Source organism: Ochlerotatus camptorhynchus, unplaced genomic scaffold (assembly GCF_037179485.1).
Source record: "Ochlerotatus camptorhynchus isolate MF236.1 unplaced genomic scaffold, CSIRO-AGI_Acam_v1.1 ptg000062l, whole genome shotgun sequence".
Lineage (NCBI taxonomy): Eukaryota > Metazoa > Arthropoda > Insecta > Diptera > Culicidae > Ochlerotatus > Ochlerotatus camptorhynchus.
Genome location: NW_027040552.1, coordinates 4,591,364 through 4,609,493, shown reverse-complemented (window position 1 = coordinate 4,609,493; position 18,130 = coordinate 4,591,364). Strand labels below are relative to the sequence as shown.

Here is an 18,130-nt window from a genome sequence, read left to right as displayed (position 1 = left end):
TATGTGTATCTCAAATCTTATCAAATAGTATTTTATTGTAATGTTGTTCCTCTTTTCACCTGCAGCCCGCTCGGTTTTTAGTTATGTTGGTTTTTCTTCTCTTCAATGTTCGATACATATTTTTTTTTGTATTATTCTTTAATTATGTTATGGCAAGGAAGACTGGTTCTCAACTGTACCAATTTTGAGTGTGATTTTAGTTGTTTATCATTTTTATTCTTGTTCGGCGGGCCTCGGGTAGCCTTCAAATCCCTTTTCATAAACTCTATCAGTGACTAGTTCTCAATAAATTACATAGTGGTTGGTGTGTGTGTGTATTTGTGGGGTCTAGAATTTATGTTTTTATATTATATTTTTTTCTCTCTCAAAAAGGAACTCTCCGATTTTTGTTCTCAAATTATAAAATAGTTACACACAGTTTGCAATGCAAAACTCGCGGAATGAAAACACTCTCGATTAGTGGGTAAATATGATTGATTGATAGTGTGTGCTGATGAACGATCGTGTGAAGTAATACTTCTTTCAATTTGTTATTCTCGCTGCTTGCTACATACATATGCATATTTACACGTATATCAATCGAATGGTGTACGTACTACGTATTTTGCCTTTACTGTGTGAATCAGATTGATAAACGAAACGTGCTGAAAGTCGATGTTAATATCTATGCATCTATTCACGTAAAATGAGTAAAATTCCACAACCTGATCAGAAGTTTTACGCGATTTAGTCTACCGCATGGACAAGCAGTGAAACAGTTTGTCACTGACAGGATCACATTCGAAATTTTCTGGGTCAAGACGGCAGCAGCGCAATTCCAGGAGCTTGGTTTACTGATTCTTTAATTACCAACATCTTTCATCTACATGTTACCAGCAGTATTTTTAAAGACAGTTCAATTTCGTATATCAATCTGATTCTTCGAAACTAAAACTGGAGCAATCGAATGTTTTCTTAAATGTAACCCGGCAAATGGGAAGTTCCTTCAGTTATGTTATACTTTCTCTCATACATTAAACGGAAAGACCAGCCAAATGAGCCGGTTATCTGAGTGCGGTGGTGATTAACCCTACAACAAGGCATTTCAGTTTGTCTGACCTGATTTCAAAACGTATTTCTTTTTTGCAAAACTAATCCGTAATTTGCATACACTGAGCGTTCGCTCTTTTGCTAGCGTCGTTTTGTATATAAAAAAAATAAGATTACCACTAAAACTTAAAAGATCGATACACTACGATTTTCTTTACCATCACTAAAAACAAAGAGTAGGTGTACCTACGGTTCACTAGCAAAATAATCAACAAAATGGCATCATCAGCACTCGCATGCGGAACTCGCTTCTCCGTCCTCTTCTTCTTCCTCCTCCTCCTCGTCGTCGCTATTTCACGATTGTCGACAGTGGGACCACTTTCGCCACGAGATGCAGGACACGGGCTTCCGCGACCGTGACCGTTTGGAATTGCTGGCAGCGTTCGATGTCGTCGCCGCGGAGACAGTGGTCGCGTGCCGTGAGCTCACCTTGGGCGACAGCGAAAAGCTACGCATCTTCCGGTGGCTTTCCCGTTGGCCACTTTCGACATCGCCGGCGCCCTCGCCGGAATAGACTGCCATGGCGGCGGCGCTACTGCTGCTATTGTTACCGTTATTGTGATACTGCTGTTGATGGGGCTGGTGACGGTGATGATGGTGATTATGATGATTGTAGTTGGATGGATACTGCTGATGCGAGGGCGGATGCTGATAGTCATCCGAGTTGAACGATAGGGAATCGAAAGCGCCACTCTGTAGGTAGCGAGGATCGAGTGAAGCACTCTGCTGCTGCTGTCGGGCTATTTCCTCTGTAAGCAAAGAATGGGAAACGGATCTGGGTGTTAATTGGTACTGCATTGTTCGAGGTATGGGCGATTGAGGACTGCGATCAGCGGTAAGTAAGATGGGAAAGATTTTACATCCCTAATCCGTCTGCATTATGAGCTACAATAATGTTGTGGGCAATATGGCCAATGGGGCAATGTGGCCACTCGCTTGAAAATCAACTTAAACAAAAAATCTGTTCCTGGCTTCATGGTTGAAGCCTGCTTCAACTATCCATTTCATTTAAGTCTAACAAAATACTTTTCTCTAGAGCAAATATTCGAAAAATGTAAGACAAGCTCATAATGTCAAAACTGTTATAAGATCTCTGAATCAGAACATAAGGCCTATCAGTAGTTCCTTAGGACATGCTCGGGTGGGTTATCTGGGCTTGATTGCGAATGGAATTCGTTTGGGATAAATTCGAGAGGACTTTACTGGCTTGAGCCAGGATCTCAAGCATGCATGACATGAGAATACGACGGTTGAGGGAGTACTTTTTGAGACCGGAGTGGAACTCCAGACAAACTCTTTTAGATAGGTGATGCGGATGACAATTAGGGATGAGAATTTGAATTCCTGTAAGTTGTTTCCGTAGACGGGGGCTTTTTTACTGGGATAAGCATGGAATCATGTGCTTTCCAAAGTAGCCATAGGCACGTTATTTTGCCTTTTTGCCGATATACAGCTGAACAACGGCTATACCCGTGTTTGTAAGTTCTGATGAGGCGCGTATATAGCCAAAAAGGCATAATAACGTGCCTATGGTTACTTGCTCATCATCTTCGACTACGTCGTACAGACTGATTACTTAAAACATAATTTCTAATAATCTAAACCCCTTATTCTAGCACTAAACAAACGTTTGGTCAAAATAAAATCAAACTCGCTACAAACATCATTAAAGGAACGCAAACAAGAATTAAATCAAAAATTGAATCCAAAGTTCGTTCTGTGAAATGGGATTGCAAGTAACGGGGAATTACGGAATCGTCGAGGAGGAGTATTCCACGGAATCAGTTCCAGGAGTTCGGGACAGTCCACGTTGCCTGTTATGAGGTCGAAGATAAACAGTCGTTGCAATTTAAGACGCCTGGCAGAGAGGGATTCCAAATTAATCAGCTTGCATCGGAGATAGCTAGAAAGATTGGCTGGATCATTCCATAAAACTTTTCTGAATTTCAACCGCAAGGATATGCGTAGCGTAAAATGGAGACCAAACCGGGAAAGCATATTCTAAAATGCTGCGAACCAGCGAGCAGAACAGCGTCTTGAGACAATAAACATCGATGAAACCAGAAGCATGACGACGAATAAAATCAAGCACAGTATATGTTTGTCTGTGGTATATGCTTCACCAGTTACGATGTTTATGTGTTCGTTAAACCTTAGCTTTAAATCGATCGTAATACTTAGATCACAGATTGAATTTGCACGTTCTAGAGAATCCGACCCCATGTACAGGGGTTGTGAGAAATATAGGGTACTAAGGGATTCCATCCAGAATGAGCTGAAAAAAACCTGAAATCGTGCAAAGTATCATCCATATCTTCGATTTGGAAGATAATTTGCCCATATTTTCAGTATGATAGACCAAGTATTTTCCGAGGGGGACGACTCTATCTACGATGCAGAAAAGATTGTGTTTTGCTGTGGCTAGCTGCACGCACGCTGAGTAGATAGAAGGAAGATTTATGTCGATTTTGAAGATTTCCTGCAAAAAGATGAAGCACGATGCAAGTAGATGCGAGAAATGAAAGATGATTTTTCGAAGATTGTTTCGCTAGTGTGAGATTTTTTGAGCATCTAGAATTGAGATTTAGATGTGTCGCCCCCCTCGGTATTTTCCGCAGGAGAGGAGACCCTTTCGACTCAAGGGTAATCTTTGAAAAGGGCCTATGTGTTTTTGCACACATACTTAAAAAAAAATGTAGTTCGAAAACAGTTGGTTGTAGAAAAAAATTTACTAAGAAGGAGTTGTAGGAAACTAATAAGACTTTATAAAAAAAAAACGGAATTTTTTTTTCGTTTTTTTTACAAAAAAAAAATTAAAAATAAACCTCAAAATTCAAATAACAATAAAAATGTATTTTTGATTTTTTTTTATATTTTTTATAAAAACTTGAATAGAAAGCAGAAGTTTTGAAAACAACTCTAGGATGGACAAACTTTCAATAAAAAAGTTTTTCTAAAAGCAACTTTTGAAGCATTCTTGAAAATTTCATTATTTACGGCAAAATGTTCAGTTTGATGTTAGTATATGATTATAAAAATCATTTCAAACGATAGTGCTCATATTGATAAACTTCCTAAATATAACCGTTTTCGAGATATTCAAATTTACTTTCATCAAAATCAATTTTTTGTAGAAAATAAGCCATTTTCATAAGTTAATCGTGATTCTCCATCAGCATTGATAGGTTTAGCAAGATACACATATATTTACCTTCAATTTGTCTTTTGAGGATTGAACGATCAGACAACCCGTTTAGAATTTACAGGGGAAATGAAAATACTATTATTTTAAATATAGAAACCAACACAAGTTAAGTTGCACTTATTTTCATTATCAAGCGTAGTTTCATCCTATTTAAGTTGTTAATATTGATGTACCTATTCATCTTATTATTTTAGGTACATTATAATGTCTTCCATGGTATTTTTCATGAAAAAAAGAGCTTCTCTGTTAGAGTAGCTTAAATACCAAAACAATATTTATACCTGAATATCCAAATGGTACCTACGTTTGTATATAAGCATGACCATCCTTTTGAAAACAGACATCACTAAAAAATCTTTTTGAGTGAACAAGTATAATTTGAATATGGAATTCAAGAAGGTCGAGTGTTGCAAGCCGTTTCCTAACAAACGGTGTTCGTCAAAGCTTCGTAAATTATCCGAAAATTTGATTGAAATACATAAGTTCCTAGAGTGGAAATTTAATTTGGATACATCTCTATCAATCTGTGATACGTGTTGCTTGAATTTAAATAGAATCGAACCATGTGCTGAAAATCTGGAACTAGAAGTGCAACCGTCAGTCATGGACATCGCGGAGCCGTAGCCATCTACATCTCGACATGGCTTCGAAGAAATACCATCAACTACGTCAATAACAACAGCATCATCTCAGGACAGTGAAGAGCAACAATTTTCCAGGACGCATAATATTGAGCTATTCAACAAGGGCATAGCTGGTATGTATCAACGTATCGCCAATATCGACAAAAAAAATTCCAGAATGTTAACTATCCCCGGAGAAAGTATATGGACATTACCAATGGCATTAAGAAACGCATCTTCGGTTTTCAAGCGGAAGAAGATGACCTGGAGCAACTAAAATTGAAAGCTGCGGAACACAATGAGATGATCGGACAACTGAAGGAAAGATTTGCTGATCCAGGTTCATCGAGAGACGATCGAATAAGGATTCTGACGATTTTTCCGAAATCTTGGTCAACGCAAACGGTAATGGACGAGTTTGAAAAAATAAATACATTGTATTGCAAGCTCAATGCTTGGCAAAAGGGAAAGGAGTATTGGCCACCCCCAACGAAAGGTTAGGACACGGTTTGGATCCCGAAATTAAAAACGAGGTATTGCAGTTCTTCGAAACCGACCAGATAAGCAGAGCCACGCCAGTGCTAAACGATTACGTTTCAGTGAAGAAGGAAGGTAAGAAGATTCATATTCAAAAGCGACTTTTAGTTTGTACATTGCAAGAAGCTTTTATTAAATTTCAGGAAGTTAGTAAAAATAGCATTGGATTTAGTTCATTTGCAGCACTAAAACCAAAGCATTGCAAATTACTTGGTAGTTCAGGTTCTCACAATATTTGTGTTTGTGCCATCCATGAAACCAATTAATTTAATGCTTCATTGTCTTAGAAAATATTCATTCGAAAAAGATTTCAACCATTATTTTGAAGAAATATTATGCAGCTCATCATCCAGAACTAAACATTGTTATCTCCGCGAATGCGAACGTTGTCCAGGTCTCTCAGATTTTGAAAGAAGTTTTTCAGAAAAATTCGAGGAACAGGGTATGTCTGAAATATGTTTTGAACAATGGGTTTCAACTGATCGATGTAGTTTAGAGAAACTTGTAAAACCAGTAGATGGATTTGTTTCTTATTTTTGCGAAAAGTTGGAAAAACTGGTATCGCATGATTATATTAAAACTCAGCAGTCTAGTTTCTTGAGAAATACAAAAAATACTCTTAAAAATGGAGAAGTTGTCATTATTTGTGATTTTTCCGAAAATTATTCATTTGTTCTTCAAGATGCTGCCCAAAGTAGTTACTGGAATAATCAACAAGCTACTATTCATCCTTTTTGCATTTATTATTCAGAATCAGGTATAATTAAAAATTTAAGTTTGATCGTAATCTCTGAAGTTTTAAAACACGATACAATTGCGGTGCAAGTATTTATTTCAAAATTACTGACCTTTTTGCAAACAAAAAAATCCACATTGATCCACCGGGCAGGTGAATAGAACCTTTGTTACCCAGTATAATCTCCTTTTTTGATATTATCCATAGATATACGAGGCCTTAGAGGATATTTTTATTTTTACTGGTCTCAGTTTCTGCACTGCTCAATTGAACAGCAATTATTATTCAATAATCATTTGATTTATGTCCTCACGTTAATTTTCTAACATGACAATAATTTTAAGATATAATTGTTGCTTATCTATGAGGAGCTGACATGAGTTATACGTAGTGCAAAGTATATATAAATCACTTTCTTCTTCTTGGCTTACTGGAGCTTTATTACTTTATACTTAATCTGCTTTATTATGCTCTACATACATAAGCACAATTTTATTATATACAATATATACCAATAAAGTTAAATAATCAATCAGCCTGATTCTCTTAATCGATATTCTCTTTCGCGAATAACCCGAGTGCAATTGAATTTCCCATTCAGTGTGTTGATTTAGGCGCAAGCTAACTATAGTCGCTATATTTATAGTCTGGCGGATAGAATTTCAATCTATTTAAAATTCAATATATTGTAGACCAACAATTGAAATGGTACTATCAAGTTTTATAAACAAACCGTTGATTATTCTTTCCTCGCCAATCGAACGCAAATTACCGGCTTCATCAGATAGAGGAAATTTTCCCCAAAGATGGTGTTAGTTTGCGTAGGCGAGCCTTAAGTCACGAGAAAACGGGTTCCGAAAGTTTTGTTCGCAATAGCTGATGTGCTCTTTTCTGTTGTTGGTCGTGATTTGACAGCTCAATTGGTCAAACAGATATTTGACAGCTCAATTGGTTCGCGAGATTCTATCCGGCATGCTATGAATATAGCGACTATAAAGCTAACATCATCTTCTGTCGAACTGTCTTGTGAGCTTAGCGAGAAATTCATTTATGTTCCTGTGGTTAATCAAAGAGAAAGTCGATGAAAATAATCGATCAACGAGGAGAGGTCCTTTTCAAATGTTATGCGAGTTAAATTCGAACATTTGTGGCATCACTGCCTACGGCACCCCCAATAGACGAGTGCACGGATGGATTTGAGTTCACTCACTCGATAAAAAGTGACACAACAGCGGGGCCCTGTTTTCTTAAAATGAACACATGAATAATACTCGCGTAACATTTGAGACGGGCCTATCAACTTTTGTACACAAAACTTGTTAAGCCCTTTTCGCGTGAACCGAATACGTCTACGCAAACTTACAACACCATCGGGTAGGGCGTACATCGGTTATCGTGAAAAGGGCCTACAGTAATAAAAATTCAATGCGAAATTTCATGTGTACTTCTGGGTGGATTCTGTTTATGTGTGGACACATGAAAATCATGTGATATTTTACATGGAAAATTACCAATAAAAATGTGTCGATATTTAACAGTGTAGCAAATTGTTTACAAAAGTTGATAGCTCCTGTTCAAATGTTACACGAGCATTATTCCGGTATTCATTTACAGTAAACAGGGCCACGCTGTTATGTCAATTTTTTTCAGCAGATTAACATAAGTTTACCCGTGAACTCGGCAGGAGCTGATCGGTGACAGATTAATGATGTACGAGTTCTAATAGCGATTTTTAAAAAGGGTGATATATAGACCAAGGTTTAAAGCGTCAGTTACACTGTCCTCCTTGTGAATATTATATATATTATATAACATATAGAGACCAAGGTTTAAAGCGTCAGATACACTATCCTGAACAAAACAATGCAGGATGCACGCTATTTCTAAACAACTAGGATCTACTCATATCCCCCAAAATTGAGTAAACAAAGTTGGGACTGACAAGATGGCGAATGAACACCTGAATCCGAATGTTAATTTGTTATCTTGTCAGTTACAATCTAGTTCGCTCTATATTGTTTAGCCCTAATTCTAATGGAAATGAGTAGATCTTACTTAAATTTGGATTGTTTAGAAATAACGTGTGCAGACAGGTGGAAAAACTCTCTGCACACGGCCAACGAGATCAACCCAAATTTGATTTTACTTTACTCATTAATCGCAAAAAGTGCGATTTAAAGGGTGATACCAACAATCAATACGAAACTTACGATTTTAAATTGGCTCACCACTTTAGTAGCCTATTGGTCCCAAGCAAACGATTAACGTACCCTATTCTAGTTGAAATTCTATTACTACACTATGTTTGTTTTGATTCGCTATGAAAGTTTGACAGATAACATCAGGGGTGTGTGGATTCATGCAGAACATGCAGGGGTGAGTGAAATAGCTTGGGACGGCTTGGGACCGTTGTTCTGGTACTGAGTGAGCCAAAAATAATAATGATTTTCTTCGGGACCCAGTGGTCTTAGAGTTACCTCTATGGTGATACGGTCAAAATTTGGTCAATATCAACTTGACGTATTTCTTTCAATTTTGCATTTAAAAAACCTGAACACCCCTCATTTTGAAGGTGTGTGTGTGTAGAATGTTGCTCCTATTTTGATTTTGGAATTCACTCTTCAGTTGTCAAAATGCCGTCCAAGCAAGAAGAGCAGCGTATCAAAATTTTGCTCGCGCATCGCGAAAATCCGAGCTACTCGCACGCAAAGTTGGCAAAATCGCTAAAAGTTGCCAAATCAACCGTTACAAATGTAATTAAAGTGTTTGGGGAACGTTTGTCGACAGCCAGGAAGTCTGGATCGGGGGGAAATCGAAAACCGGAAGCCGCTGAGACGACAAAGAGAGTTGCCGGTAGTTTCAAGCGAAACCCTAACCTCTCTCTCCGAGATGCCGCAAATAAGCTGGGTGTATCGTCTACAACCGTGCATCGAGCCAAAAAACGAGCCGGACTATCGACTTACAAGAAGGTAGTGACTCCAAATCGCGATGATAAACAAAATACGACGGCCAAAGCGCGATCCCGGAGGCTGTACACGACGATGCTGACGAAGTTTGACTGTGTGGTAATGGACGACGAAACCTACGTCAAAGCCGACTACAAGCAGCTTCCGGGACAGGAGTTTTATACGGCAAAAGGAAGGGGAAAGGTAGCAGATGTTTTCAAGCACATGAAACTGTCAAAGTTCGCAAAGAAATATCTGGTTTGGCAAGCCATCTGTACCTGTGGCTTGAAAAGCAGCATTTTTATAGCTTCCGGGACTGTCAACCAAGAAATTTACGTGAAAGAGTGTTTGAATAAACGTCTGCTGCCTTTCCTGAAGAAACACGGTTGTTCCGTACTGTTTTGGCCGGATTTGGCATCTTGCCATTACGGTAAAAAGGCCATGGAGTGGTACGCCGCCAACAACGTGCAGGTGGTTCCCAAGGACAAGAACCCTCCCAACACGCCAGAGCTCCGCCCAATTGAGAAATACTGGGCTATTGTCAAGCGGAACCTAAAGAAGACCAAAAAACTGCTAAGGGCAAGCAGCAGTTCAAGGCAAACTGGCTTTCTGCGGCGAAGAAGGTGGACAAGGTGGCTGTACAAAATCTGATGGCAGGGGTCAAGCGTAAGGCCCGGCAATTCGGATTTGGAAAAGCGGAAGCCTAACTGAATATTTTTCCTGAATTTTATACTAATTGAACTTGAAAAAGAAATTTAATTTGATTTTTTAAATAAACGATTTCACCGATTTACACGCGTTTTCCCTTGACCAAATTTTGACCGTATCACCCTTTATCACTGCTAGACTAGATCTTTGGTTCTCTCATGCAGTGGTTTATCAGAGAGGGGAAGCTTAGTAATCCCCATTGCCTGCCCATGGCGCCATTCTATCGCGGCATGAGCCAGCAACGCCGGCCATAAACCTACCGTCTCCAGCACTCCACTAAAAAGCATGAAATTAAGCCCGCCCACCAGCATCAAGGTGCAAAAACTAGCCAAGGGGAAGGGCAACATAAAGGCCAAGGATTATGAAATAATATTGAACGACCAGGTATTTTTTCAAAAAAACCTTAATTTATTGAAAATATTTTGCTAATGATGTAATATTTTGACCAATTTTCCATAAGGCATTGCCAATGATGAAGACCGTCTTTCCTGATGGGAACGGAATATTCCAAGATGACAATGCTCCAATCCACACTGCGCGTACGATCAAATCGTGGTACGCAGAGCATGAACATGATTTCCTTCATGTTCCATGCGCAGTCACCGGACTTAAACATAATCGAGCCACTCTGGTCAACCCTTGAGGCCCGTATTAGAAATGTGTTCCCACCACCATCATCACTTAAAGAGTTGGAAAAGTATTTGAGGAGTGGGATAAAATGCCTATTGAAACTGTCCAAAATCTGTACGATTCAATTCCCAGACGGGTCCAAGCCGTTCTAAATACGAAGGGTGGACCCACATCATATTAAACATTCACTTTACATCCACAAATCTTTCTTGATAGTATTATTGAATTTTCATCAGTGTATCCGAAACTTTCTATAATGTCGAAACGTTACATCATCTTGTTCAGTGCATTCTAACTCAGTTCGATGCGTTGTATAAACTCAAACCACTTCCCCGGAGGTTTCACAAAAAAACTTGGCGGAACCAGTGTGATTCCGGATTCTCCAAATGATTGCAATTGAACTGGGTTTTGAAAATGTATGCCACTTTATGTGTTACAGGACCCCCGGGCAGGATTTCCTGTAAAAAGGTGGAGAGCGATCCGAGTAGATGGGTTTAGATGCAAGAGATGAAAAAAGATTTTTCGTAGATTGATCCGCTAGTGTGAGATTTTTCGACCATTTAAAATCGAGATTTAGATGTGTCGCACCCCTCGTTTGCCTCTAACTTTTTTCATCAACAGAATACCGTAAAATGATGTATGAAGCTTTTGTAGCTTTTGATATTAACTACAACTTATATTAGTAACTAAAATCTGAATCTCTTATGCATGATGAAATAGAGCTGGCAGAACATGTTATTGTTTTTCAGTGAATGCAATTTACATTCACTGAAAAACAATGGTGGGTTCTTATCGCTCTGATTCATCATGCATAAGAGATACAGATTTAAGTTGTTTACAAAAGATGTAGCTAATATCAAAGCCTATTTTACGGAATTCTATTGATGAAAAAAGTTAGAGGCAAATGAATGTAAATGAATGCACGAAATGATTTTCCATCCCTGCCTCCGGGGGCATCCTGGTAGTTCCAAGAGCAGCCAATGTGGGTAATAGTCCAATTCAAGTCTATCCAGTATTTTGCGATTGTTAATGGCCGTCGTGAGTGCCTATGAGTACCCATGTTTTGACATTCAAGGAGGAGTAATTATCAATATTATTCACTTTTCATATTGTGTACATTTCCTCAAATTTCTGTTGATTTTGATTGTCATTTACGCTGTTTAAAGTGGTTGCAATGCCAGCATGGTTTTAAAAATATAAATATTAAGTTGATTGCATAAAATGACAAGTGGCGTTTGCTTCAGGCATCAGGTTTACTCGATCCTTATGGGAGATAACATTGCGGCGTTTCACTCGATACGGCCATTCCTTTCACAAACCAAAGGCCCCGGGGAATTTTGTGCAAACGCGTGTTTGAGAAAAATCGGAATGCCGCGCGGTGTATCAAATCGACGGAATCCTACAATATTGCCTCCGTGTATAATGTTAAAAGTACACACATTAGAATTCACTTGGCAGCCATTATCGTGCGCAAATTACGGGATAACGTCTTCAAAATGCAATTTTCTCCTACTCAAGGTTTCCCGGAGGGCATTACGGCGGCCAATGTGATTAATGATCCAATTCAACTTTATAGAAAGCCTACTGATGCAAAACCATGAAGAAAGAGCTGTCGCACGGCATGTTTTGGTGTAAAAATGCAACTGTCCCCTACTACAGGTGCCCTGAGGGTACTCCGGTGGTTCCGGAAGTGATCCATTTAAAGTCTATAGAAAGCCTACGGATGAAAAAACCACGAAGAAAGAGGTGTTGTACGGCATGTTTTGGTGTAATAATGCAATTGTTCCCTACTGCAGGTTCCCCGTGGGTACTTCGGTGGTTCCAGAAGTGGCAAATGTAGTCAATAATCGATTTAAAGTCTTTAGAAATCGTACTGATGAAAAACCATGAAGAAAGAGGTGTCACACGGCATGATTTTTGTAAAAATGTCCCCTACTACAGGTTACCCCGAGGGCACTCCGGTGGTTCCGGAAGTGGCCAATGTAGTCAATTATCCATTTAAAGTCTAAAGAAAACCTATTGGTAACAAAAACCATGAAGAAAGAGGTGACATACGACATGTTTTAGTGTAAAAACGAATTTGTCACCTAGTACAGGTTCTCCCGGGGGCTCCGGAAGTGACCAAAGTGGTCAATGATCCATTCAAAGTCTATAAAAAGCCTATTGGTAAAAATACTATGAAGAAAGAGGTGTCACATGGCATGTTTTGAGTGAATGAAAGAACTGACCGCACTCAGAACCCTCTGAGCCGATTTTAGCTCTTGGTGCGTCATTTGCTTTGAAAATGGTTCTATTTTTGGCGTATGAATAAAAAACACAGATTAGTAACGGAAACCCTGAGAAAAACTCGTCACAAATTTAGCAATTTAGACATCCCTAGATCCCTAATAAACAAATACCATAAACGAACGATAACCCAAATAGTCAAACTTTTCCACAAATGGTTTGGATGATACACCGAACACGTCGTTAATCAAAATAACCATAATATTTTTATTCGGGATGCCCTCAGGAAACCCGGAATATCTCCGGTATCCGGTAACCATATTCACTTCCATTGCCCCATCAAAAAACTTGCATTGTTTTCCAGTCGAATGCTTCTTGAAGATTAAAAATCGATCAATATTCAACAAAGTTACAACAGTCCAAAATTGGACAAAATTTTGCTAGTACCCTATATTTTTCACAACCCCTGTAATTGTTGTGGTGATGGTGAATAACGTTGTTGCAGCGAGTGAAGGATGTTACCAACCAGTGGAAACTAACGATTTTAAATTGGCTCACTACTTGACTAGCCTATCTTGGTTGCAAGCAAATCGATTAACGTACCCCTAGTCGAAATTCTAGTACTAAACTAGGGTTACGGTATGTAATGTGGGTCTAGTCCTTTCATTCGGCCTATCACGCAAATAAATAATTAATTAAGGAATATTACACAAAAAATAAGGAAAATATTGATCACTGATGATTGATAAATGTGTACCACACACAAATCAATTTATATCACAACATTTCAATACATTTTCAGCTCTCGTAAGTAATAAAACTGGTTGAGAATATCACTCTGTTCGGAGTTTTTAGCCGCCATGACTTCTAAGGTTAAGATGGGAAGGTTGCACTGACGATCATCAAATGGCCTGATTATGGCATTTATTGAATGGAATTACCTGATAATACACACTAGACGTAAAACTCACAGTTACTGTTTGAATATTTTATGTTTATTTTAATTGTTTAACAACGTTTTCACAAGTAAATCATGGACCCAACTTTAGGGACACATTTCTTTTCTATGTTCCTAACTTTGGCCCATGAAATTCATTTGACAGCATATAGCAATAAGAGTAACGTCAACAATGTGGTTTGCATTTGGATGATAAGGAACGAACAGGAAGGGAGATTTTTTCTGCCAAATCTGTATAATGAACATCACAATGTTTTGATTTAGATATTCTGCGGTCGAAAGACGATAAGCGAAATTTTTAATTTTTAATTTTTAACTTGAGTGATTTAATGTAGTTTTCGTAAAATTTTCTCTAAGAAATGTTTTGAGGAATGAAGAGTATTAAGTTAACAGTGATAGTGATAAAAAAAAATACATAAGAAAACGTTACCAAGAGCGTTTTTTTTGAGAATCAAACAGGATATGACGAAGTTGCATCCATAAATAGACCCAATTTGGGGACAATAGACCGATATTACATACATTTCCCTGGTGAGTTTTTGTCTTAAAAAAAGTAAGTTTTTCAACTTTTTGCGGTTCCTGATAGCAAACGACATGATAAGCATATCTAAGCATACCATTTAGCAGTAGAATATCGTTTGCAGGTAAATTAATTGATGAGTTATGATTAAAAACGTAATCTATGGCTGCATATTAGACCGAGGTTAGGGACGTATACCCTATGTTTGTTTTGATTTGCTATGAAAGTTTGACAGATAAAATGAAGGGTTCGTGGATTTTCCTATGTTTCGAGGGGTGCATCGATTAGCTTGGGACCGAAGAGAGTACCAGAACTGACCGACTTCGGTAATTCATTTACCGAATTCTCAACAGCTGAACGGTCGGTAATGTTTTCGGTAATCGAGAAATTAACGAAAAATCTGTAAACTGGATCAGCAAAATTAGCTGTCATATTTACCGAACGATCGGTAACGTTTACCGATGTGCATTGCTTGATTTATAGTCGACTATACCGGAGAACTGTAATTTTGAGGACGATATGCAAATCGAAAATTACTGAGAGATCTGTAATTTTTTAAAAAGGTAACCGACTCAACTGTAATTTGCTTTAATATTGTTTCAAGGTGGCGGTCACTGCAACCCCTGTAAAAATTTGGCTGCAGTCGTCTTTTGTCGGAAGGATTCGGCGCTACACTGAAAACAGGGAAGCATTGGATGAAGATTCCAAATGCTGTTTTCAGATCGTCGCTAACGGGAATGGAACTTGGACCGACAGAAAAAGCAAGCAACAACATCGGCCATCTGTAATCGGTATTTATTTAGATAACGAAAATTAATTACTTACGGAAAATATCTACGATTGGCTCAACAGATTGGCATAACAGCCTCCATAATTTCACCTTTTTATTTTTCACAAAGACGAATGTTTTCAAAGTCGATCGAAAATCACAATATGGTGGATTTGACGTTTACCGAGACCGTTACCGAACTCAGAAATTGAACGCTTTGTTTACCGAAACTTCAGTAAAATATTTCATCGAAGTCAGTGATACAAAAATGTTTACCATTTTCGTTAAATTAAAAAGAAATTACCGAAATTCGGTCATTCCATCCTCTTCCGGTTCTACCAACTTAAGTTTGCCTTCCTCCTCGACAGCAATAGAAAGCACACAAGGACCAGACCACCATTCTTCACTACGCATCAGATCTGCTGGGAAGACTCCACGGGACACCAAATCCGCCAGGCTATGTTATGGCGAGATGTAATGCCATTAGTTGGATGTAAACAGCTTTCGAATTTTCATTACGCTTCAATCAGCGCAACACAATTTTCGAATACAACCAAAGCACAACATTTGCGGTTGTTAATCGCACAGCGATACACCTCAATGGAATTCTATGAAAAAAAAACCGATTTTGAACACAAAACCATAGAAGCATTTGGAGGAAGTCAAATACGTGACTGGTTGGAGCTATTTAGTGCTTCATGGGTCACTGGATAAAAGTATTTCCCTATGTGTGGGAATTTTTTGGACAAAAATAGGCCAGAAATGAAAACACTTATAAGATTCCTGAATTAAAACAATATCCATGAAACTGGAATAAAGCATTCATCTAGTCAAACATCACTCAGTGAACATCCAGGAGACATTTAAAAAAAGAACCTGAATTACGTTAGTACAAAATCCAAAAAAAACGACCACACCCACCCCTTCCACTCACCGTTAATATCGTGCTCGGTAAAGTACATCCCGGCATGGTCCCGATCCGCTTCGTAGTGATGAGCTTCCAAGTAAGGCAATACAGTGGAACGTCGTATAAAGTCCCCTTTCAAAGGGGGCACGGGCACGCATGGGCTCGTGGGCTCAGGTGCAAATTTGAACCACCTGAAATCATTTAAACAATTTGATATTCAACAACTCTTAGGAAATGTTTGCGTAGGAGAAAATTACTCATGGATTCGAATTTGTTGCAGACTGAATCGCTTCGTTGGATCCGCCTGCAGAATGTTGGTCAGTAAATCCGCCAGCCTGCTTTCCAGCCAATCAGGCGCCACCCATTCACATCTTCCTATGTTTTCCAACAGTTTGTAGATGTTATCCCCTTCGAATGGGTACAAACCCGTTGTAATGTTGTACCTGGAAGTGTTTTCGATTAGGAAGTGTTATCTGTGAACATGAAACGGCAAGATACATACAGCGTAACTCCGGTGCTCCATATATCCACCTTGAAACCGGAAAAGACTTCGTGCCCATTGGCGATTTCCGGCGGTTGGAACGCTGGTGAGCCTTGTCCGGTGGTGCAGTCGTCATTTGAAGCGAATACGTCTAAGGCCTGATTCGAACAAAAGAATCCATTTTATTCCAATTAAAAACTGCAATTGTATAAATCCTACCTCCGCCACTCCAAAGTCCGAAATCTTCAGAGTAAGATCCAACGTTAGCAGTAAATTGCCCGGCTTAATATCTTTGTGGATGATGCCACACCCATGAAGGTACTCCAGTCCGTCCAACAGTTGTACGAAATAATCATGAGCTTGATGCATGGGAAGCTTCTTTTCCGGAATGGAATCCAACATCTCCTGCAATCCTCCGACGCAGTATTCCATTATCAAATACATCTTCTGCTTTTCTTCATTGTACAGCACATCGAGCAGTTCAATCACATTCCGGTGGTGTAACTTTCGCAGTAGTTTGATCTCACGCCGGACATTCTGCTCTCCGTTTGGAATGCGTCGCAATTTTCGCTTGGTGAGTATCTGCAACAAAACGAACAAAATTAAACTTTTTCCAGCCATTATGCAACAGCCCCAACCCACCTTCACAGCCATTCTGCACAGCGTCTCCGAGTCGAGGACTTCCTTTACCTTCCCGTAGCTTCCCTCCCCGAGGACATCGCCCATCACATACTTCCCGACGAGTTTACACTTTTTCCGCTTCGCCTGATAGATTATGTCGGCGCTGTCCACCCGATTGAACACTATGTGGGCCGGATCGATCGACACCGACAGATCTAACTGTTCGATCTCGTCATCGTCGTTCATCCACTGAACTCCCGACCGTTGACTATCAACCGTCCGGTAGACTTCCTCCAATCCGTACTGGTCCGAGTTTCCATTACTATTCCCCTCATTTATCGAATCTGGATCATCCCCAGCGTAAGCGTACCGCTCTTCTTCATCCCGATGATGCCGCTGCTGCAATTCATCATCATCCTCGGGTTCCGCTTTGGGAGCTAGCATTCCGTTGTTGTTATTCGGCTGCTGCTGTTGCTGTTGGGTTTGCTTTCCACCCATTTTCTCTGACAGGTAGCACATCTCCGACGGGAAGGCAGACTCCACCTCCATAGTCCACGGACCCACCGATCCCTGCGCACTCACCCAAGGACACCACGAACGGGAAGCGCTCGATTTCACCTTCGGTAGTCACACGATAAAAACATTCGAATTTTCAACACTACACACTCCAATCGAGAAGAGCAGCAGGAGACACACACAGAATAAATAAAAACTTCTTTCGCAACAAGCAGACGAGGGCGCGATCCGGACCGAGAAAAACGAACCAGTGTTTAGATAATGCGCCCTACCAGCGCGGATCGCATGTTCCCGATGGCCGAACCGGACTTTTCCACTTCCGACTCGTACGTCCGCACGAATGAGCACAATTTTCACCACAATTTGGCACCCTCTACCAAGTTTTGAGGGGTTTTACCGTCTCTGAAAACGAAATCACACACAACACCAACTTTTCTCAAACGAAAAAATTTACGACCCGGTTGACATTTGGACGAGATTTTTCTTTTGTTTTTGCTTTCTTCTTGCTTTTGCCTTCGGTTGTCGCTGTTTTCGTTTTGATTTCGTTTTTCGTATTTCTGATTGGGGTTTCTGTTCGTCCGTCAGCTGTCAGGTGACCCCTTCAGAAAAAGACGTATGGTGAACACGGTGTTTCGCGAAAACCCATTAATGGGTACACT

At 39.6% G+C, this 18,130-nt stretch overlaps 1 protein-coding gene across 1 annotated transcript; it reads right to left on the bottom strand.

Moving 5' to 3' along the window:
• Positions 1-1,367: 1,367 nt before the first annotated feature.
• On the bottom strand, positions 1,368-17,893 carry Lkb1 (Lkb1 kinase). Its single transcript, XM_065216343.1, has 6 exons — positions 16,977-17,893; positions 16,554-16,916; positions 16,356-16,492; positions 16,111-16,296; positions 15,881-16,044; positions 1,368-1,838 (listed from the first exon to the last, which is right to left on the bottom strand). The coding sequence occupies exons 1-6, from the start codon at positions 17,502-17,504 to the stop codon at positions 1,384-1,386; spliced, it is 1,833 nt and encodes a 610-aa protein (XP_065072415.1). The 5' UTR covers positions 17,505-17,893; the 3' UTR covers positions 1,368-1,383.
• Positions 17,894-18,130: the final 237 nt, after the last annotated feature.

What these genes read in the sequence shown, in the direction of transcription:
- Lkb1 (XM_065216343.1), bottom strand. Translation starts at nt 17,504, where the DNA reads ATGGAGGTGGAGTCTGCCTTCCCGTCGGAGATGTGCTACCTGTCAGAG. An exon ending in CGGACTTTGGAGTGGCGGAG is followed by an intron (nt 16,493 to 16,553) that starts GTAGGATTTATA and finishes TGTTCGAATCAG; the next exon opens with GCCTTAGACGTATTCGCTTC. An exon ending in TACCGAGCACGATATTAACG is followed by an intron (nt 1,839 to 15,880) that starts GTGAGTGGAAGG and finishes CTTTGCTTACAG; the next exon opens with AGGAAATAGCCCGACAGCAG.